Source organism: Mustelus asterias, chromosome 6 (assembly GCF_964213995.1).
Source record: "Mustelus asterias chromosome 6, sMusAst1.hap1.1, whole genome shotgun sequence".
In the NCBI taxonomy this organism is placed as follows: Eukaryota; Metazoa; Chordata; class Chondrichthyes; order Carcharhiniformes; family Triakidae; genus Mustelus; species Mustelus asterias.
The window spans coordinates 87,559,795-87,582,616 of NC_135806.1; the positions used below are offsets into that span (position 1 = coordinate 87,559,795).

Here is a 22,822-nt window from a genome sequence, read left to right on the forward strand (position 1 = left end):
CTTGACAGGGTTGACATGTGGGAAAAATAAGTAGTTGCCCACTTTTTTCCCTGGAGCTTAGGAGGATAAGGGGTGACCTTATAGAGGTTTATAAAATCATGAGGGTCTTTTCCCAGGGTAGGGAAGTCCAGAACTAGAGGGCATAGGTTTACGGTGAGAGGGGAAAGATTTAAAAGGGACCTGAGGGGCAACTTTTTCACACAGAGGGTGGTGCGTGTATGAAATGAGCTGCCAGAGGAGGTTGTAGAGGCGGATACAATTACAACATTTAAAAGAAATTTGGACAGGTACATGGATAGGAAAGGTTTAGAGGGATATGGGCCAAACGCAGGTAAATATGACTAATTCAGCTTAGGAAACCTGGTCGGCATGGACGAGTTGGGCCGAAGGGCCTGTTTCCATGCTGTTTATCTCTATGACCCTATGAGGACGATTCTCCCAGGCCACTACGCTGCTCGAGCTTCCCACTGGGCACCACGGCCTCTGCGTGTCTCTGGGTTAAGATTTCCAGAGTAATCAGATCCGTGCTGATATGTAAATCAGGAATTCAATATCATTAGTGGGCCAGGAACTGAATTCTCCAGGCCCGCTAGTGTCTCCTCCACCCACACGGAGTGGTTCACTCCAGTGGGGTTTACAACTGCTCCTCACTAATGGGAAACAGGTAGCCCTACCACGCTGGAGGGAAGAGAGGCCACTGAGGCTCCCCCCTGGGAGGTCTGGGACAATGGGGGGTGCCTTGACATTGCCCACCAGGCATCAGGCTGTGCCAAGGGGATGGGCCAGAGAGGGTCGGGGCCTATTGGGAGGGTGATCTGTGGGGGTGGGGGGACCCGCTGCCACTTTGCAATCGGGATGACTGGGTGAGGGTGGGAGGGAGGACGGCGAATGGGGGGGGGGGAGGGGGGAGGTGGCGGTCGGGACTGCCAGGGGTGTGGTGGGGGGAATCAGGAGATCGGGGCTGGCCAGGGGAGATGGGGGGTGAAGGGTGGGTGGAGTCGGGGAGATGAGGCTGGCCGGTGGTGGTGGGGGGTGGGGAGGAACACTAGGGCTTGACGGGGAGTTCGAGGAGCCCAGTGATCGGGAGATAGGGGGCTCTGCAAGGATAGTGAGGGGGGTTGCGGGGCTGGCCAGGGGAGGTGGGGGGGGGGGGGGAAGAGGCAGATGGGTGTAGTCGGGGAGATCAGGGCTGGCCGGTGGGGGGGGGTGGAGGGGGAGGGGGACACTGGGGCTTGCCGGAGAGTTCCAGGAGGCCAGCGATCGGGGGATGGGGGGCTCTACAAGGCCAGCGATGGGGGGGTTGCAGGGCTGGTCAGTGATCAGGAGGCCAGCAGTGCGGGGCCAGTGCGTATGCTCCAATCTCTGCGCTGACAAATCGGCGCATGCGCAGTAGCATGGCCAGCGCTATGCTGCTGGCCCCGCCCACTGATTTTCAGAGGGAATCCCGCTAGGGCACTCTGCGATGCACAGAGCGTGGGAGATTCACTCTGGAAATTACGCTGAAAAATCCAGTGGGAGTTACTCCCATTTTCCCAAAAAATTGGGGACTTAGAATTATTTTGGAAAATCCAGGCCAATGGCTTTCAGAGGGTTGTGAGGGCTTGGAATTCTCTTCCCCAAAAGTTGATTGAAGCAGAGCCTTTGGATATCTTTAAGGCAGAAGTAGATAGATTTTCGATAAGCAAGGGGATGAATGGTTATCGAGGGTAGGCTGGAATGTAAAGTTGAGGTTAAAATGAGATCAGCCATGATCTTATTGAATCTCGGAGCAGATTCGAGGGGCCAAGTGGAATAGTCCTGTTCCCATTTCATGTGTTTGTATGTATCAGTGACACATGACAGAGTGCAAAAGATTCCATCAGCAGTCCCTCTGCTACATCTTCCGGATTCAATGGGAGAACCATTGAATAAATGCTGGTGTTCTTGAAACCAGTTCCACTAGCGTTCATGCAAAACTCCTACAGAATCAACTTTGAACCAGTTACAATGAGATGATAGTGTTGCGGGCTATTCAGAAGCTGGGTTAAATATTGGAAAAGTGGCATACAGGGATGGGAGAGGGCTTGCTTAGAAGAATCACCAACTTTTTTACTCCTGGTCTTCTTCCTCCAGTGGGGCGGCACGGTAGCACAGTGGTTAGCACTACTGCTTCACAGCTCCAGGGACCTGGGTTCAATTCCCGGCTTGGGTCAGTGTGTGTGTGGAATTTGCACATTCTCCTCGTGTCTGCGTGGGTTTCCTCCAGGTGCTCCGGTTTCCTCCAGGTGCTCCGGTTTCCTCCAGGTGCTCCGGTTTCCTCCCACAGTCCAAAGATGTGCTAAATTGCCCCTTAGTGTCCCAGGATGCGTAGGTTAGAAGGATTAGCGGGTAAATATGTGGGGATAGGGCCTGGATGGGATTGTGGTCGGTGCAGACTCGGTGGGCCGAATGGCCTCTTTCTGCACTGTAGGGTTTCTATGATTCTATGACTGCATGGCTTGCCTCTGTGAATGGCACAGCTACGGAGCATGCAATAAGCCACTACAATTCTGGAAACTTATGAGACTGCAAGGCACCACCAGACTGATCCAGGCACCTGAAGCTTTCTTTGAACATGCCTATGGTTTGCTCATGAGAATTCTGATATCTAGATATCTTTTCACTGAACTGGTGCTCAGCATCAGTACCCAGGTTCGTAATAGGAGCTGTGAACCAGGTGCAGAGTGGATACTCACTGCCTTCAAGCAGCCAATCTGGCATTTGCTGGTCTGGGTTGCAAATGGGGTAATTGAGGATCTTTGCAGAATGAAGGCATCATTGAGGAACAGACCTGCAATATTCACTTCTTAGGGCCACAGTTGTTATAAGGGAAATAACTTGGCAGTGAAGGATGTAAGTGGAGCCTAGTCTTCATACACGACAAGCCTTTACCTGCAGAGACACAATTGCACACTCCTACACCTCAAAATCCAATATCCACAGTTGTCAGCCTGCTCCAATCTCTGAACATAGGTGACTGTCCAGTTACTGACCTCCACCTGAATACAATTAAACACCTAATTCATATACAATTCACAACTGCCCAGTTGAACATTCAGACAGTAGCAACCGGTCTTGTAAAAACATTGTTGTTTCTTGAAGGAGAGGGTGCGGGTTAATGTATGAACAACCAATCCAGCAATGTGGACAAATGTAAGATCTCTCCTGCCCAGAAGCCTGTATTGAGAAGTCTGCTCTGGCATCTGTTCGGTAGCTGCATTGTTAGCACATTGACTGCTGATGTTTATCTCACCTATTACACCCTGAAACCAGATCAGGGTATGAAAGTAGGAAGCCGCCATTATCTTCACAGCTCCAGGCTCTTAAGTGTTTGTCCTTTGGCGTCAATGTTTGCCTGCAACAGTTAGGGTAGATCAGTGCTACCTACCTACTGAAGTGTAGCCTCCTTACACACCCTGAGATATGACGTGTTATTCTGGAATACCCACAATCTGCAACACCTCATTCGCCCTTGCCTCCTTCGTCATATTTCTTGACTTTGCACCGGTCTTTGCTGAGAGGCTTGCTGTTACTCTTGTAACCTCAGCGGTAAGCCCAACAAAGGATGCCCATCCTTTCCTGAATTCCTACAGCTAACAAAGCTAAGTGATTCGGCCTCAGCACTTCAGTCACAGAGAACTTACCGCACAGAACCAGGACGTTAGACCCAACTTGCTTCATGTGGGTATTTAAGCTCACATGAGCATCCTCCCACACTTTCTTCCTCAGGTGTTTTTCCCCCCAATTTCCCCAAGTAATAAAACAATCTAAGAACTGCCAAAGTCGCCAAAACTTAGCTCCAAAAGTCTCCTGCAGCCAAAAGCATCCCACCAACTTGCCACTGACTCCAATGAAAAAATAAAAGGTGGTTACTCACTGTCGCCCATTTTATACTGTTCTTAAAGTCAAGATCTACTATCCCCGATATCCAGCAATGCCGAGCTTGTCAATTTATACATGCAACGAATAGTCCAGTGGTTTCTTTATCGCATCAACCGCTTTACAAAAACAGGTTCTGGATAGTTTCACATTTTCAGGTAAGGGCCCTTAAAGCAGAGTATTGACCCCCTATACTCGTCCAATGCAAAGTATAGGATACAATCTAATCAAGATACACATAATTATTTATTACTTCTGGCACATGATTCTGATCTTTTTATCCAGAGAGCCATGAATTGGAGCGATTGTGCATGTAAACATACATTTTGGAGAAATGCATCCACAATTACAGTCTCGTGTATAATGGAAAGGATAACACTTTAAGTAAATACACAAAATACTGGAAATGCTCAATATGTGCGAGAGAGAGGAAAGTTATGGGTTGATATTTCACAGGGATTTGGAGAATGAGTCTATGTGTTGGTGGTAAGTGGTGCCGCCGCTAGGAGGAGTGTTGGAGCTGTCTAACAGGAGTTTGCGATCTGTAGACACAGCGCTGGGGTCTGACTGGGTGCCTTCAGCAGACAAACTCACATCCCCGTAATAAACTGGAGAGTGGAAAGAGCAGACACAAACGTGCGAAGCTCGGGCTACGAGCCATCTCTGGAGAAATTCGATAAACTGCGTACGTGGGAGCAAAGCGGGAGAGAGCTCATCCACGTTTGGTGGTGACAGTGAAACTCTTTCCCACCTGTAGATCATTGCTGCTTTGTGATTTTGTTTGTACTAATAAGTAACAACCCGGGTGAATGGGGGGCAGCTAAGACTAGTTCACCCGTTGCAGCGGGACTGACCATGTAATTTCACACAATACTAATGCTATTGATTGAACCTGACATAAAGACGCACGTTAGGAATGCAATATTATTGTCTTACCCGGTTCATTTATTAACGGATGGGTTTCTGATCATGAATCCAGCATGGAGACATTGACAGTGCTGGGGGAAGATCAGAATGGGAGGGGTGCAATGATTTTCAATGCAATGTATCGACTTTTGTAAGTGACATTGTTGGAAGTTGAGGAAGAAGCTGTAGTGAGTGTTGGAGTTGGATACAGACTGCTGCTGCTGCCGCCTGTATTACCAGGAGTCTCCACATCCTGATTACCAGGAGTGTCCAGCCCAGCATTGCACCCAACCCTATCACTGTCCCCCGCCCCCCCCTTCGCCTTCGCACACTTATTGGCTGGAGGCTAGATGGGCGGGGACAGGCGCAGCCTATCAGCTGTTGCTAAGGGGGGGTGGGGTGGGGCTGGGGGGATGAAGGGGTGGAGTTTTGCTATGCCCCTCCCCCTTTCTCATGGGGTGAAACCCCGCCCCCTTCCCCTCCCCCTGGGGCTGGGAGAGTGCCGCCTCTCTCGCCGGCCTCCCAAAACAACAGCGAGTCGCCAGACTCTGAATGAAGCGGCGGGGCTTGTGCGGCGGTGTTGGCTTTCCGCTCCGGATTGCGCTGTGGATCCCGGCTGCTCGCTTATCTCATCCCGGCAGAGGAGGGGCAAACACACACACACAGCCAGCCAACCCTTCCCCCCCCCCCCCCAAAAAAAAGAGAACCTCATCCTGAAGAGGCAAACCTTCCATTCGGTTGCTGTTTTGCGGAGCCTGTTTGCTAACTAACCGGGCTGAGGAGTGAGTGTGTGTGTGCGCAGCGGAGACTTTGTTCCAGCTCTTCAAGACCACAAAGTACATCTTCAGTGGGAGATTTTATTTTGGCGGAGCAGAGAGACACAGTGGGGAAAAGAAGGGGTGGGAGAGAGAGAGGATGCTCTGACTGACTGGATGCTGCTGCTGCTGCCTGGGGAATCTCCAGCTGCTCCAGTAAGTGATATCTGTCATTTTAACCACACACACACCCCCCCAGCACCCTGGGCCACTCGGGCTCCTGGCACCCACTTCCCGCTGCCAGTTGCATACAGATTGCAGACTTTCCCCCCCCCCCCTCGTCTGGCTGAACAAACGCAGAACTTTCCGCCGCTCCCAGTGTGAGCCGGGGGGTGGATATTTTTGTCACTGCCTCTGACCACTGCCTCACATTTCTGTGCTCAGATGCATTAATAATTCTCTCTCTCTGCGGTGTTTTATTTTTTTTGAGGGGGAGAGTGTTTTTAAAAAAAAATTTATACACGCTCGCAGATATTTCATCCTCCATCCAATCTTGGACTTTGTGCTTCTCCGATTGCGGACTTTGATCTTATCTGAAGACACTGAATGTGAAGGGAACATCTGAAGCTGTAAGTTTTTTGGAGACAGAGACAGAGAGAGAGAACGAGTTCCTCTCGTCCTCTGTGCAGCAGCATGTTCAACGTGGAGATGGTTGTCGTTTTCGTGGTGCTGTGGATGTGTGTTTGGTCGCAGGAGCCCAGCAAAGTGGTGGCCGACCGGTACGCGGTCTACTGGAACAGCAGCAACCCCAGGTAAGGCGCGCCCGGAGCCGGCTGCCAGAGCTTGGGGGGGGATGGGTGGAGGACAGGCGGCTTTTCCGGCCCCGGCTAGGTATCCAGGAGGGAGGGAGTCCCACACCTTCCCTCTTTATTTAAAATCCCAGATGGGGAAAATGTTGTAACCCCCACAGGTCTGGATTACCCTGACTCTAATTCATGGTTTAAAAAATCAAACACTGGTGTTCCTGGGCTGTTGAATGAGTCTTGAGTGGACTTTCCCCTTTGTCAATCAGGAGGGCATTTTCACATAGAAAAATAGACATAGAAACATAGAAGATCGGAGCAGGAGGAGGCCATTTGGCCCTCCGAGCCAGGTGGGCTCTGGTGAAATTTGAAATGGGGTTGATGTTTGAAATTGCAATGGATCTCCTGCTCCATAGAAAAGTTACTCTTCTCACAACCCTGCAACTTGCTCTGGGGTGTTTGAAGAGCCGCAGTTGGTTCTCAACACTCCAGTTTGTGTGTGTTTAAATGCTGCGTCCATTGCGTTTTAAAAATTAAAAAAAAACTCGACAGCAAGTTGAGAGTGGAGTGTAAACTCTGGAGAAGGAGCCCCGTGTCCCGCTGGGTGCAAAGCTGCCCCGGCAGCGGGGCCGCTGCGAGGAGGAAGCCACTCTGTTCACCAGAGAGCTGCGGCTCCCTCCACAACCCAAGGCTGCTGCTTTTCACTTTGCGGCGAAGTTTCTTTTTTATTACTGGAAATTCAAAGGGCAGAAAAGTAAAGGAAGCGGCTGGGCAGTAGGAGTGACTTCTCCAATCCCCCAGAGGAGTGTTTTTAAAACACTCTACCAAGGGGGGAGAGGGGAGATTAAATTTGGAGTTTTGAAACGCACGCAATGTTTAATTTGATATTTGGGATATATCAAGTCTGAGTTTCTCAAGGCAGGGTTACTGGGAAAGGCGCTAAAGTTTAGAGTGAAACTTGACGACTCCTTCAGCCCGGCCCCGGCTCACATCTGAACAACATCGGGTCGGGATGCGGGGAAAGCAGCTTGCAAGTTTCACTGTACGGTTCATACAGTTACAATTATTGCAGCGCTGAACGCTCCCATATGTTGTTTTATAAAGTTTCCCTTGCCTTTACATTTTCCAGAACATAGTCGCACACTCGCCAGTCCTGTCTGTCGCGCTGTTTTCCTTTTACCGAAACCAAATTATATATAAAACCTTTATATATATATATATATATATAGGAGGAACAACATCTGGGTTTGCATTAACAGCTGCGCTCCATGCAAGCGCCCCTCATCTCTCTACCGCCCTGTTATTAATGTTTCATTGATCTGTGGAGACTGAAAGTTTAATTAGAAATTTAAGCCAGAAATGCAAATCGATTTGTTGGATAAATGATTCACAATTCAAAGATTAAAGACTCAAAAAGTTCTTCTTGTTTCTGTGAGACAAACCTAAACTGCAAACATTCCCATACCAGGAATCAACTCAGCACATTTGCAGTCTGGTGCTATAACGCAAAATGACTTAAAACATTAGCAACCCAGCCAACAATCCTCATCATAAATGTACTATTTACTTCTGGGTTTTGTCACTATTTTTTCCAGCGATTTATGCAACTCATCGTGAATGTTGATTTTAAAATATTCAAAAATTTCCCAAATTCAATATTAAGTTATTGCATTTTCAAAGATGAAAATATTTTACATATCAATTCATATTTTACAGTGGGGTAGGTAAAGATTTTTCATAAAACCATTTACTACAAACAGATTAGAGACGTGCGGATTCCATTTCAATCCAGTTTAAATGATTCTCCCCAAGTTCTTTCAATCTTTTTGGGAACACTTGGGCGGTTCGGAGTGAGTACAATAAAAAGGTTGTTTTTATTGTTTCATCCTAATGGCACATTGCAATATAACCTGCAATTAGTGGTTTGGATTGGTGCTGTTGAATGAACCTTCCCTTAGCCTTTCTTTCTGAATCTGTCACTATGTTGCTCCCTCTCTGTTACTCCAATTGTGTACACATGCCCTCTGTGTGATTTTTGTGTGTGTAAAAGTCTCTTTTTCCTCAGTTCTCATGTTTATATATCTTTGCATTCTGTGCATGTCACTTTCTCGCTCTGTTTTCCTTCTTTCTCCCTGTCTCCATGAATCAGTTGCTTCCAACTTTGTAGGTATTTTTCACCTTGCTCTCCTTCTGCCTTCCTCTGACTGCATTTTGTATCTGTTTCTCCAGATTTTTAGTTTTTCTCTTATTCTATATTCTCCACTTCTCTATCTTGGTGCCCTTCTTTGAGAATTTGTGCGCCTGTCATTCCTGTACGTACCCTAGTTTGTATGTTCTCCCCTTTTCAATGTTGTCCCCTGTCTTGTGTATCTATTTTTTTCCTAGCACACAGGTGATGTCCCAGTTTGAGATGAGATGAACAAACAGATTTGGGTCACAGGGCATGTTTTTTCTGTGTGGTTGCTACACTGGTGGGCAAAAATCTGCTTCTAACTTGCACATTGGATTTTAAGTTATTGGGAGAATTTCCTCACCTGTTGTTTATAAGTTTGAAGATGCAATATCGCCTTTGTGGGTCTAAATATGAAGAATTGAAAATAAAAAAAATCTACTAGACATTTGATACGTCCGTGGGTTTCAGCAATATGTTTTATCAAAGAAAATGGCGCCCACAGTGACAAAATATGTTACCATCTTTAATTACCTTGTGGCATTTCAAGTAAACATATAATGTAACCATGTGGGATTCTGTTTGAAGCTGTTTATAAAGAACTAAATTGTATGCAATCATTGTTATTTTTAGTCTTGCCAAATGTAGGCAATGGGAAAGTGGGTAATGCCCTTTTCATTCGGGGATCATATCCTCTCGATTGCTAGGTTATTTCAGTAGCCTGTCCTCTCCTCTGCAAAATTGGTTCAGTACAATATTTCCTTGTTAAAGAAAGGGTGCAAAATGGCCATGGAATTCATGATCCATAAAATTGCTTGTTTCAAATTCAAATGTCATCTGTGTGGCAGAATCAACATCACTGCATTTTAGTGCATTCTGACACTTTCCTGTAGATACCTTGACATGCCCCCAGTGGCTGCATAATCATGACATTATCGGCTATGGCCACTGACCTTGTAATGGTTGTAGGTCTTCGATGTCCAGCTGAGCAAAAGTTATGGATAAACCACAATGTGACCTTTTAAAAAAATGATTAAGCGGCTTTTCTCCGAGAAATATGATCAGCTTAGGGCTTTTAGCTATGTGGATAGTATCTATATATTGTAGTTTTTTTAACAGTCTTGATGTCTGAAAAGAAAAACACAAAATTATTACATAATGCAGTTGGGATGAATTCAACAACGTTGTTTCTTTAACGATAACTCACGAGCTGTTTTTTTCTGAATGCGGTAATCTTCCAGCACCCATTAGTAAAATCAGATCTATTTTGCTATTTGTTGTCTTTGTCTATTCCACTTTTATATTTCTATAGCTGAATCTTTAAAATATTAATTGAAAATGAGAGCATTGGTGAGCAAGAAAACTAGAGTCCACAATGAAGTTCTGTGGATTTGAATCAGTCCATGCCAGAAGGGTTAATGCTACCTATTAAGAGTGAGTGGTTGTCAGCATTTTATTTGCAAGGGAAAGTTTGAGTTTACTATTTACCTTCTCTCGGCACTCACAGGGGGGGTGAGAGAAACTGCTGCTACTCATAAATATGTCCGGGTTTTGGTTGTAAAATTCAACAGAAAGGGGTTTTGCAGTTCATTATATAGTGCTTAGTGAAAGTTAATAGCATCACTGCATCCAATGACTGTTACAGCAGGAAACCCTGCTCTTTCAATGTGGTCCCTTTGTGTGAGCTTGAGAGAAACCAGAACCCATAAGGGTTTCACAGATTGCAGCCTCATGAGGGAAGGTACTGACAGGCAACTTATTAGAGGTTAATTACCCCGCGCTCTTTTAAAAAAAAAGGGAAAAATTCTTCCCATTCAGAACTGCAAATACCTTAATGAAGGGGTTGCATTCCGACCCGCCCAGATGCTATGTTTCCTGTTGGTGAGGTGCAGCTAAAGATGAGTCTCTTCTCCTTTCCTGTTGCTATGGATCTGGTAATCTAACAATGCCATGCTGTGCAGGGTAAGTGAATGAATGCAATTAGTCCTTCAGGAGTCCTGTGCTCACTGTGTGAGAGATGAGAGAGAAAATTAGGAGGGGAGAAAGGGAAATTGAGTGATTCATTGACAGACGCATATGAACATACAGGTATGGTCATGCACACAGGATATAAATCGCATTTAAGGTACAAATTCTTGCACCGGAACCTTGGGTAGGATATAAGCTATAGTTTGTCCTATTTAAAATGAGGGAAACTGCTAAATTGCTCTGATTTCAATTAATCAATAGCTGTGCGTGTGCATTGAACGCTTTTTAGGTATAATTCCTTCTACAGTGAAGCCGATGCATTATTCGTCATTTTTGTGGAGTTCACATGTCGCATTCCAGTTGTTATGCTTTTAAACATAGTTTCGCAAGTAACAGCCAACAATTTGTCAGTTTGCCATCATGTGCAATGTGAAATGTAACCCTAGGCAAGAAATAGTTGTATTGCAAGAACCGTTTCATTAATTTTGCACCAAGAAAGTAACACAACAGAGTCCAGATGATAAAAATGTGATATTTAATAAAGAAAAATAACCCCTTTGCCTTGAGGTTGTTCACCTTTACGCACAAATCTTTTCCAGTGATGTGATGGAGCAAACATTTCTGCAATCTCTAGATTTCATGAACAAATTTCCTGTTGTGCTGAGTACAGTGTCTGGGGTGAGTCCCTATCGAAGGATTACAGCTCTGTGCAGTTGTAAAAGATTAAATGTAAACTAGTCCAAATGAAGCCTTTCCCATATAATATATATAGTAGACAATATATCCTTAAAAACTTCAAATTTGGGTAAGCACGGGGCTTTCAGTTTTTATGTCTAATTCCATAATTAATTATGTTGCTCTATTTACCTGGACTTTTAGCATTAGGGGAGCTTTTAAGATACTTTACATGCTTTTGTGTTTCTTCCTCTCATTACCTTTGCTAATACTGGTTGCAATCCAGTGAAACAATTATTGTTTAGTGCAGATGCAATAAAAGGAACTTAAGCATATTCAGGTCAGCAGCAAGTTGCTTTACTTGAGCTAAATTAGTGTACCAACGGGAGGAAAATAATCCTTCCCCAGTAACAGCTCTCCCCTTTACACTTCTGTTGACTTGCACAGTAAATCCTGATAGTCCCAGTCTACTTTCCCAAGCTTCAGATATGCACACGTCCAATTGCTAGATAACCCAAATAAATATTTCAGCCTAATTAGGACCCAGGCAGGTCAACAGAAATAGGTGTGCTAAATAGCATTATAAATGTCATGTATTCTACGATGCTGTATTATTTTCTTCCAAAACTGTTGACCTGACCCACAAATCCGACCCACCCCTCCCAACACACACACACCTGAAAAAATACCGTTAGCTCTTCTGCCTTCGTGAATTATTGCTCTGTGTCCAACCTCCCTTTTCTCTCCATGTTGCCTCACAAATCTTTGCCAATGTTTCCTGCAAGAACCTATCAGAATCGCTCAAATACATTTATATCCTTCCTATAGTACTGAAATGGTCCAAAGCAACATTTTATGTGACTGCTAATGGTGCATTATCCTTCCTCATTGGATTTCCTTCAGCACTTAAGTCCTTCCTCAAACTCGTATTCCTCTGAGTTGGACCTCTCGTGCTTCTCTTTCCGTTTCATGATAGCTTTAACCCATTTCTTTTGCGCCCTTTCACGGCTCTCTCCATTTGACCCTCCTTATTGCCATTCTCTTTGACCAAGCTTTTGACCACTCCATAATATCTTTGCCTCCATTTTTCCCTTGCACTTCTATGAAGTGCATTGGAACATGTTTCTATGCTACAGCCACTATAAGTGCAAGGTGGTGGCATTGCTTAGTGGCTCTGTGAAAAACAGGAATAGTTTTCCTGGCCATTCTCTCTGTTTCTAAAATGATTGTGGCAGTCAGTCTTTCCTTTGCTCCCATCGTGACCTGTCAGCACTACATAGTAATTAAATACTTGTCAGTGAAGCATTTTCCATAATATTTAAAACAGCAAAGACAAGGTCCTGCTTTGAGCAATGACTGTCAGGGGAACAATGAAAACTAATTACACACATGACTGTCACTATTGTTAAACTTGTCATTTGGGGAAAAACATGACAAAGTATGTGTTTTACTGATGGCTGTTTATGACAAGGAGGCAAGATTTAAAAAAAAGTATTGTTGCTTTTTTTTCAGGTCTTCAAGCCTCGTCCCAAAGATATATTTTACAACTTCAGCATCCCCACCCACAGTCTGGTTTCCCCTTTTCACTCTGTTTAACGTTCATAGGGTTTTGCTAAAACGCGCTGTGGAGATGCAGGAAGATAATTGTGAATTCATTTGTTGAAATAAATCCTGGTTTGCACAGCTACTGGCCCTGCACTTTGGGGAAGTGAATAAGGAACACGCTAAACAGCTGACACTAGCATCGCATGTTGGCAAAGTAAATAACGCAGCACGGTGGTACAGTGGTAAGCACTGCTGCCCCCGGCCTAAGGTGACTGTTTGTGTGCAGTTTGCTCATTCTCCCTGTGTCTGTGGGAGTTTCTTCCGGGTGAATCATAGAAACCCTACAGTACAGAAAGAGGCCATTCGGCCCATCGAGTCTGCACCGACAACAATCCCACCCAGGCCCTACCCTGATATCCCTACATATTTATCCACTAATCCCTCTAACCTACGCATCTCGGGACTCTAACGGGCAATTTCTTTTAGCATGGCCAATCAACCTAACCCACACATCTTTGTGGGAGGAAACCGGAGCACCCGGAGGAAATCCATGCAGACACGAGGAGAATGTACAAACTTCACACAGACAGTGACCCAAGCCAGGAATCGAACCCAGGTCCCTGGAGCTGTGAAGCAGCAGTGCTAACCACTGTGCTACCGTGCCGCCCTGACACTAGCCTCGCATGTTGGCTACTGTGCTCCAGTTTCCTCCAATAGTCCAAAGATGTGCAGGTTGGGTGGATTGGCCATGCTAAATTGCCCCTTAGTGTCCATGGTAAATTTGTACAGAGATAAGGCGGATGGTTGGGATGCCTTTTCAGAGAGTTGGTGCAGACTCAATGGGCTGAATAACCTCTTTTTGCACTGTAGGTGTTCGATGGGCCAAAATGCCTGTTTCTGCAGTATAAATGCTTCTATGGTTCTATGACAAAGTATGTGTGTGTATGTTTCGTGACCCGTCCGATTGGGTGATCTTTGAATTGACCACAGGCTATTCCAGCAGTATTGCTTTAGTTAGCTTGTGCATTTTGTAAATGTATAATTGCACCCTGATACGATTTTTATTGCATGTTTCAAGTTACTGTTTGTAAAACTGGGCAGAACCATCGGTTTGAAGGTATTGTAAGTAAGTTGCAGAAAGACGAGTTTACACTTAATGAGTTTTACACTTGAGTAGCCCACTGTGATTTAATTGCAAAGTATTTTACACAGTGACTCATGTCCTTCATTTAATTGTGGGCATGTTTATTTTATGAAACTTCAGAACTCATGGACATTGCATTTGGCGTTTCTATGCAGGCAGGTGCTTCCACATACATTGCCCTGAGCAGCACAATAATTGCGCTGTGTGTTGTTAAGGAGGATGGCAAATGCAGAATGCTCATCAGCTTAGCTCCACATCTCCGTGGGCCATGTCCCAGAGGAGGGCAGAGGGTCTCTTTTTGATGACACGGGGAAAGGTAATGAAAGGAATGGGGGAAGGGTGGGGGTGGGAGGGGGAAGAGAAAGGAGGATTAAGTCATTTAAATTTAAACAAATACACTTAAACTGCATCTTTCATTGAGCTTTATTTATAAAAATTGAGAATTTTAGTCTTGCATGTGGTTTTAAAAAGCTATGCGATTATATATGAATCAAAGGAGCTGCTGTCCTTGCTTTTAGTCACTGCATTTGTACATTACAGTCTCCGAGTAGTTGCACAGAATGACCTTTGAGGTGCACTCGTGTTCAGAGCTAGCTGAGGAAACTATGTGAGTGACTACTTTCAAAATGGATGCTGCTGGAGAGGCTTGTATAGTTTCAGAGAGCAGAAGGATGAAATGTTGGAAGACTCCCTTTCCACTGGTTAGCCTTTACTCTTGATATGCTGCCTCAAATGTGCGATTGAAAGTAATATCCCTCTAAATCAATAAATAATCGCTATGATTAAGTGCGAGAGAATGGCTAGGTAGGGATTAACATAAATACTGAAAGGAAGATTGTTGCTCGTCACACGATTTAAACAGTGCAGATGATCTCTCTCTGAAGAATGTCTCTTTTTAAAAATTCTACATTTGTTAATTTCCAGGGTATTAACGGAATGTACACTCTTGTGGGTTTATCAAATTGTTCTCCAATCCAGAGATTTCGCCAAAGCTTATATTGTATTTTGTCACTTGGAAGTGAAGGAGTATCACTGCAGGTAGTCACAAACTGGGTGACTTCTGTTACAATGATGAAATGATGAGTGAGGATCAGAAGGTTGGAACTGAACATACCAAAGAAACAAGCTGCAATAATTGAGAGGTTCTGTTTGTGCTCTTAAGTGCGCAACAACTATTTAAGAAGACTGAGATTACATTACTGTCAGCTGTGACTCTTTGGTAACATTTTTCCCTTTTGTGTTAAAAGGTTATGAGTTCAAGCCCTGCTTTGGGACATAGATTATCAAATGGCTTATCTGACATCCAGTACTGGATGAGCCGAATTTACCTTCAATTGAATATTGGGAATATCGAAGCCATTGTTTTCAGTTCTCCTCCAAACCGTTTGCCAGGTACTAACTCCAATCACAGTCACTGGCAATGGTCAGAGACTAAAGTCACACTGTTAACACACTGTCATAATTGGCTCCTGATTTGAGTTTCTGATACTTAACACACTGGTCAGGAAGATTACCTATTTCCACCTGATTTTGCCTGTGTCAACTTATCTGTCACTGAAACCCTCATTCATGCCTTTGTTATCTTTAGACATGGCAATTCCAAAATACTTCTAACTGCTACCCACTTTATACTCTCCTTAAACATGAGATCATCCATAACTCTGCACCAGTCTTGCTCACCTATCATCCCGCTACTCATTGACCAACATTGGCTTCTAGTTAAGAAATGTCTTGATTTTAAAATTCTCAACCCTTTTATATCCTTCCATGGCCTCACCCCTCCCCATTTCTAATCTGCTCCAACACTACAACCATCCAAGATCTCTCTGCACTCACGTTCTAGCCCCTTGCCCATCCCCGATTTTAATCATTCGACCATCGGAGGTCATGCCTCAGTTGTCAATTCCCTAAGTTCTGGAATTACCTCCCTAAACACCTTTGCCAGTCTACCTCGCTTTCCACCTTTAAGACTCTCCTTAAAACCTGCCACTGTGACCTGATTGTACCTTGGGTGGTTCGGTGTTATTTGTTTCATAATGTTCCTGGAAACTGCCTTTCGATGTTTTAGTAAATTGTAGGTAAATTTGAGTAGATGTTGTCGAATACTACAATCTAGATCAACACTCTAGTGCAGTATTAAGGAAGTGATGCGCTGTCAGCAGTGCTGTTTCTTTGAATGAGACATTAAATTGAAGGACTGTCTGCCATCTCAGATGGATGTAAAAGATCCCATGATACTAGTAAGACCAGAGAAGATATCCCGTGTGTCCTAACCAATATTTATCCCGTCAACTGACATCCTAAAAGCAGATTATCTGATTATTATCACATCACTGTGCGTGAATTAGCTGTTGTTTCATATGTAACAATAGCGACAACGCTTCAAAAATACTACATTGGTTGTAAATTACTTTGGGACATTATGTAGTTGTGAAAAGCCATATATATATATAATGTAGGGCAGGATCTTACGGTCGTTTGTTGCAGAATTGTTTGGTCCTGCTGCAGTGAACGGAGATTTGGCTGGGCTTCAAGTTCTCCATCTGCACGGCAGCGGGGTATGAACGGCCGTAAGATCGCGCCCATAGTGTTTTTTCCCGCAATTTATGAATTTAATATAAAATACTCTAATTTTAGCAGATTTAGCTGGTGACGATTGTCAGTGCTGGTTATGTCCTCAATCGGTGTCAATACTCACAAAGGATCGAATGTCGAACAAAGGGTAGTGGTGAAAACCAACTCTAGCATTTATTATGCAAGCTGCATTCTCGAAATAGAGGTTCCATTATCATCTGATAGCATTTTGATGGTACATAATGCATTGAATAGGACATTTGAGTTATAATCTACTTTGGCATATCTTTGCTGGTTGGTTAAGGATAGGATCAGAAGAAGATTAAAAGTAGACCCCCAACCTTCTCTCTTCTGGAAATTGCAGTGTCACATTTGGAGGATCTTGGAGGGGATAAGATAAAACATGAGGAGGATGTACAGTCATCTTATCGGACACAACATTACACGTTCTGCAGTCAACATACCTGTTCATATTTAGTGAAGCTGTCACAAAGCATTTTGAGATCGTTGTAAAAGTTGTTTCTCAAGGTAAAACTGACTTGCATTCATGTTAGTTTAACCATGTAAAATATACTTGGCTCCTTTTCGCAGTTACTGGCAGCAACAGCAAGGGGCTAAATTGGTTATTCCCAAGTGGTTGAATAGTAGTCACAGTTAGCACATCACAAGATTCTTAGAGGTGAACAAGACCATTTGGCCCATCTTTGTTTTCAGAAGCCATTTTATTTGCATGCACTTGAAGTCAATGGAAGTGAAAATAGGGAGAGATGTAAAGCAGACTGATGACTTACCATTGTCAGATTGACACAACTACACAGTCAGGATCTATCCCAGTGTTTTATTAGCTTCAAAAACAGTTTTGTGCATGACTTCTTCCTTAATTGGGGTTCCACAGGTAACATTCTGGAAATTATTTTATGTTGTGCAAAGTGTTTTCACAAAATAAATGAATATTTCACTGGCAGATGCTGAGCTCCAAATTTAAAATAATTCTCCTCTCCTCCATCCAGGGGAGGTGATCTCTGTTTGTCTTGCAGCAATTTAGGAAAATACTTATCAAATATATTTTTTTAAAAATTAACACGTTAACATGCCTTCTCTCCCCAGGTATTCGACCTTCTGAGTTTTAGTTCCTGCAGCAGTATAAAACTGTTCAGATGCCATTGATCGATACTGGGCGTGTCTCCCTTGTAACGCTGATGTAATATAATATTTTGTTAGGATAGTTGACATTACAATTCAGTAGATTTATTGGAGAAAATGATTTTCATAGAATTCTACAGTGCAGGAGGGGGCCGTTCGGCCCATCGGGTCTGCACCAACTACAATCCCACCCAGGCCCTATTCCCGTAACTCCACATATTTACTCTGCTAAACCCCCTGACACTAGGGTCAATTTAGCATGGCCAATCCACCTAACCCGCACATCTTTGGGCTGTGGGAGGAAAGCGGAGCACTTGGAGGAGACCCACGCAGACACGGGGAAAATGTGTCACAAACAGTGACCCGAGGCTGGAATTGAACCCGGGTCCTTGGTGCTGTGAGGCAGCAGTGCTAACCACTGTGCCACCATGTCGAGTGGTTAGTTTGTAGAGGCAGAGTCACATATGAGAAGTTCTGGACAGGTCAGCGAATTAAGTTAGTGATGCTTATGCTGGGAAACATTGCTTTTCTTATTATCCTGTGGTTGTATTTTCTGGTGGTGATGTCAGAGGTAGTTTTCTTTTCATGTCCTCTGGTTTCTCTGCTTATTTTTGTTTTAATGCTTGTTTGTCCAATATTTCTGGAAGCCCAGGTCTTTTCATGTCCTCTGGCTTTTCTGGTTAATTTGTTTGAATGCTGTTTGCCCAATATTTCCGAATGTCCAGGCTCTTTCACGGCTCCCTGCTGCTGAGTTCCACTTGGAAGGAACCATAAAACGGTACCGTCAAACTCCAGTAAATATTGACTGTGTCTTGGAGCTGTGACCGCTCTAAAAGCGGGAACCAGCAAATTAAAAGACTGCTATTGTTCTGTCCTTAACCAGTGCTCCATGACGGACACCAAAGTATGTGTGAGATAAAAGCTAAGAATCAGCATAAGAAAGATATATAGGAAGAAGTAAGGAGGGAGGGAAGTAAAATAGGCATCACATTGGAACCTCTAAGTCTTAAGTACTAATGTGGAGGAAAGTAAAATATACAAAGCACTGACATGCACTGAATCACAGAAACTTCCACAAAGCTAAATGAAAAACAGTCTGCCCGTATGGTGAGGCTGGATTTATAAATGGAGGGAGCTAATTGATGCACTTAACATTTTGCCCTTTGTGTGTCATTGGGCAGGGTCTAAACACATGGAATATTCAGCATGACAATATGGATTCAGCTAAATTTAACCCTTTCTGTCTGTTCTGGGAACACATTGGAAGGTGCCTTGGGGTTAGTTTACACCAGTGACAAGTGAATAGGGCAGTCTTTGGTTTGATTTTGCGATTTAACCAAAAACCTGAGCACTCCAAACTACACTAGTTGTGAACATGACACACAAATTGAGGTTGGATGTGTATACAATTATTTGCTACAGTTGAACTGCAATTTTGAAAGTGATCTGGTGGGCAGATTTAAATGAAGTATAAATTAAAAAATTCCTTCAGTGTACCAGAGTAAATGTCCAACCCTACTGCTGATTCTGGGGTAAAGCACTGTGCCTGGGGTGAATGCTAATTTATACCATCTTCCCTGTGTATCACAGTGAAGTGGCATTTGTTGGGCTTTCGAGCACAAACTGATTCAGTCTTATTGTTGTTTTATTTTTAGCTGAATATAAGATTTGGTACTCCAGTTAGCCGAATTGATAGCTCAAATGAGGAGTATGAACAATTGAGTGTTTTGGATCAGAACTGGTTAGCTGCAATTAGAGAGTAGGTCTCTTGGTTTTAAGGGGATGTGAACAAGTGTGGCAGTTCTTTTAAGAGCTATTTAGTTATCTTCCAGCTTTCAATGCACATACTAGCTTTTATGTAAAAGCCGCAAAAAAAATCTCTGCAAATTGTGCATGTTATTTAGGTACAAGAGAAAATTACAGCAAGGATAGAATAATTTCAACAATATTAAAGTGTACCACACAAAATGCCACAGGAAGCTGCAGTTTGATGGGGCATGGTGGTGGTTACACACTGATTGACTATGTTGCAGTAAGCATTTGTGATTTGCATACACATCTGATCTTGTACGTTACCATAGGCTGTGTTCCATGCTAGGAAGTAGTCCCCAAGGAATGCAGGATATATACTCACTGCAACCCACCCCCTCCTGCATCCTTGACTTTGTACAAATTACAATTCAAATCAAGAGTGTGTGGTGGATTGCAGGGGGTGGGGGTTATGGTGATAGGAGCGTTGGCTCTGAGATTCTTGTCTTTGTCAGTTTTGAGATCCTACTGTATCTGTTTGATCTTTTTGTGCAGCAGTCAGCGGGATAAGGTGGTGTCACGGGCAGTCAGGATCAATGCCATCATACCAAGGCTGTGTGATGACAACAAAAATTTCCATTCCCTACACCAGCAAAATATGTGCTTGATGAATGCACAAATGTTCGATGCTGCTAATATTACCGGGTTGCAGACAGATTCTGACATTTTTTATCTTGTCCAGTCAAAGAAGTTGCCATTACATAAATATAATTAGCAGCATTATAAATAGGATTCCATACAGCAGAGGGTTGAACTGCAGTTGTTGGTAATGTTATTGATTGATTATATGGCTGTTCAATGCTGGATGGTTTCACTCGCCCTGATGTGTTGATGCTCGTTAAATTATTTACTATATGGTCATTAGACTTTTAAAACGCTTGCTCATTCTCCCTTAAACTTACTTATCTTGCTCAACTTGTGTGCAGTTTACTTTTGTCCGGATGTGAATTACTTCCTGTACAAACAATTTGTGCCTACAGAAACCAAGGTAGTTTTGGCGATGGCAGCAAATGCTGGCAATTCTGTATTGATTATAACTAAACCCATAACTTGCCTTGCATTTTTCTCTCTCTTTTAGCAACATTAAGACAGTCAGGACTACTGTCAAATTTCTTCTTTCGTACCTCCGGAGCTTCAGAGGTTTGCTTTGCACACGTGTTTCTTCTATGCACCTCCTCAAAATTGAAGTCTCATGAAAAATTTTCCTACTCAAACCCATTCTTCTGGATTTTGAAACACCACTTCGCTAATCCTCCCTTCCACTCTAAGCCTGCAGTCACATAATCACGGTTTCATGATTTTCCTCACCTTATGATTTATTGCTGTCAGCGATGTCTTGCGTTACGTGCGTCAACCTTTTCTTGTTGGTTTCTATTTTTGCAAATTAAGCGGATGGATAATCTATTAATGAATGTGTTTCCTAGTGTAACTTAGCAAAGTGCTTCTTTTCATAGATTTTGGAGTGAGGTTTGCTGCTGCAACCACTGATTATTAAGTGCTACATCTCTAGTGTCAATTGGATCTTCTCGTATATTTATTAATAAATAAGATTGAGCTGGTGTGGAATTACCAATTGCAACCAAGTATAAACATTTATTTTGAACAAATTTACACCTCTGTTGCAATCGGAGATAATTTGATTTCTTGGCTTTCGTGCTAGGATTTAATAAGTCACAACTAATTCTGATTGATCTCAGGTTTTTTTTACGTTAGACCCAGTGCCTCGTTTATGCTACTGCTGCAAATTTGCACTTGTTGTGAACTTGCAGAAGAGTGCAAAGGTTCTGGAAGAATTAGTAAGAAATGGTTTGAAATGAAGGCTTTCACCATCTGCATTTGAAGGCTTTCATCAGATGGCCATTAATGGTTGGTGCAAATTTTGAACGGTGTTTAACAGGATAGCTTAATATTTCCTGGAAATAACTCAACACAGTGGCAATTATTCAATTGTGAAGGCCACCATAGCCTAAGCTCACCAGAGTACTTCGTCGATAGGTGCACTGAGTTATACAGACAGAATGGCTCAGGCTCTCGTCTGCATTTAATTTACTGACTTTTGAAATGAGCTATCGTGTTCTTTAGGTAAGGTAGAGTCAAAATCAGCTATGGGGTTCAGACATCTATCATTGTGGATAGTTCAAGTCTGGATGTCAGATCTATCTGAATCAAATTTGAACACCATTGTCTCCATGGTGAAAATGCCTCACAAATAGTACCGTGGTCCACTTCCGAATGGAAAAATGGTCTAGTTGCGGCAAATGGAACCATATACCACCATAAGCCAGTTTCTTCAGAAGACAAGGGAAAAACACTCAATGGAAGAATTATATTTTGGCACATTCAGAGTTTTGTTGGGGGCTAATTTAACTGTTCTACCCGGGACTAAAATGTCTCTCTCAGATCTGATGTCATTCATCGAAACCATTGACATTAGCGATAATAAAGATGGGACGGTTTCTGTAACATGCGTTCGAACGTATGATCTTTGCTGGCTGGACATGTAAATAGCACTAAAATTCTCGCAAGTGCCTTTAAATGTTTTTATTAATGAATTTTCTCCATAGCAGGAAGTAAGAGGCTGAGACTTTTCAAGTGTTGATTAATTAGAGTTATTGGGGGAAGGTAAACCCTTCCTCCCCACCTCAGCTTCACAGCACCAAAGATATTACATGTTCATGCCACTGTTTGGATGTTCGAAAGATAGTCTCTTCTTTGCTGTGTAATTGCCAAATCCTATATGGTTGTGTCTAGTGTGGTTAATGTGCATTGAAATTAGACGGCTCCATATCACACTATACAAATGCAGCATTGTTTATGGATTTTTTTGTCTTGCGTCAACATAGTATTGAAGTCTGAAATTCATGAGTTTCATCCACAAAATGATGAGACAAGATGTGTGATTCTTGGCTTATCTGTGACTGCAAACTCACTGCAGTTTCTCAGCAGCAGGTAGCTTTACATGACTTTATAAACCTTACTGGCTGTTTTGGCTGGGTGACCAAAGTCTCCCCCCACCCTCCCTGCCATGTCTCTTATGCTGAACCTTTTGTAGGAGAGTGTTGCAAGGTCTGGAGTGCATGCAGGCGATGCATTTTATCCCCTATTGCAGTTGGAGCATTTTATTCTCATACCATCTGCACAAATAAAAACCATTCCTGTTTCAGGGGAGAAAACCTTCGACAAAGCTGGTGTTTGGTTAAAAAGTTGGTTCACGCTGTGTGTAATTTTTGTTTAAGGGAGAAAAAATTCTGCATCTCAAACTCTTATTCTGAGGTTTATTTTCTCTTTGTGTACACAGCAGTTTAAATTGATTGCACGAAGAGCTCGTTTTGACCAGCTCCAGTTCATTTGAATACAGACTCTCAGTCCTAATGATGAGAGCGATGAAGGATTTAAAAAGCCACCTTATTATTGTCCTGAACACAAAACCCTT

At 43.3% G+C, this 22,822-nt stretch overlaps 1 protein-coding gene across 2 annotated transcripts in view; it reads left to right on the forward strand.

Annotated features, from left to right (window-relative positions):
* Positions 1-5,319: 5,319 nt before the first annotated feature.
* The window catches only part of efna5b (ephrin-A5b), a 99,237-nt gene continuing 81,734 nt past the window's right edge, over positions 5,320-22,822 (forward strand). For both annotated transcript variants that reach the window (XM_078214703.1, XM_078214704.1), the window contains exon 1: positions 5,320-6,370. In XM_078214703.1, the coding sequence (XP_078070829.1) occupies positions 6,252-6,370 (119 nt within the window). In that variant the 5' untranslated portion in view covers positions 5,320-6,251. The remainder of the gene's footprint in view (positions 6,371-22,822) is intronic.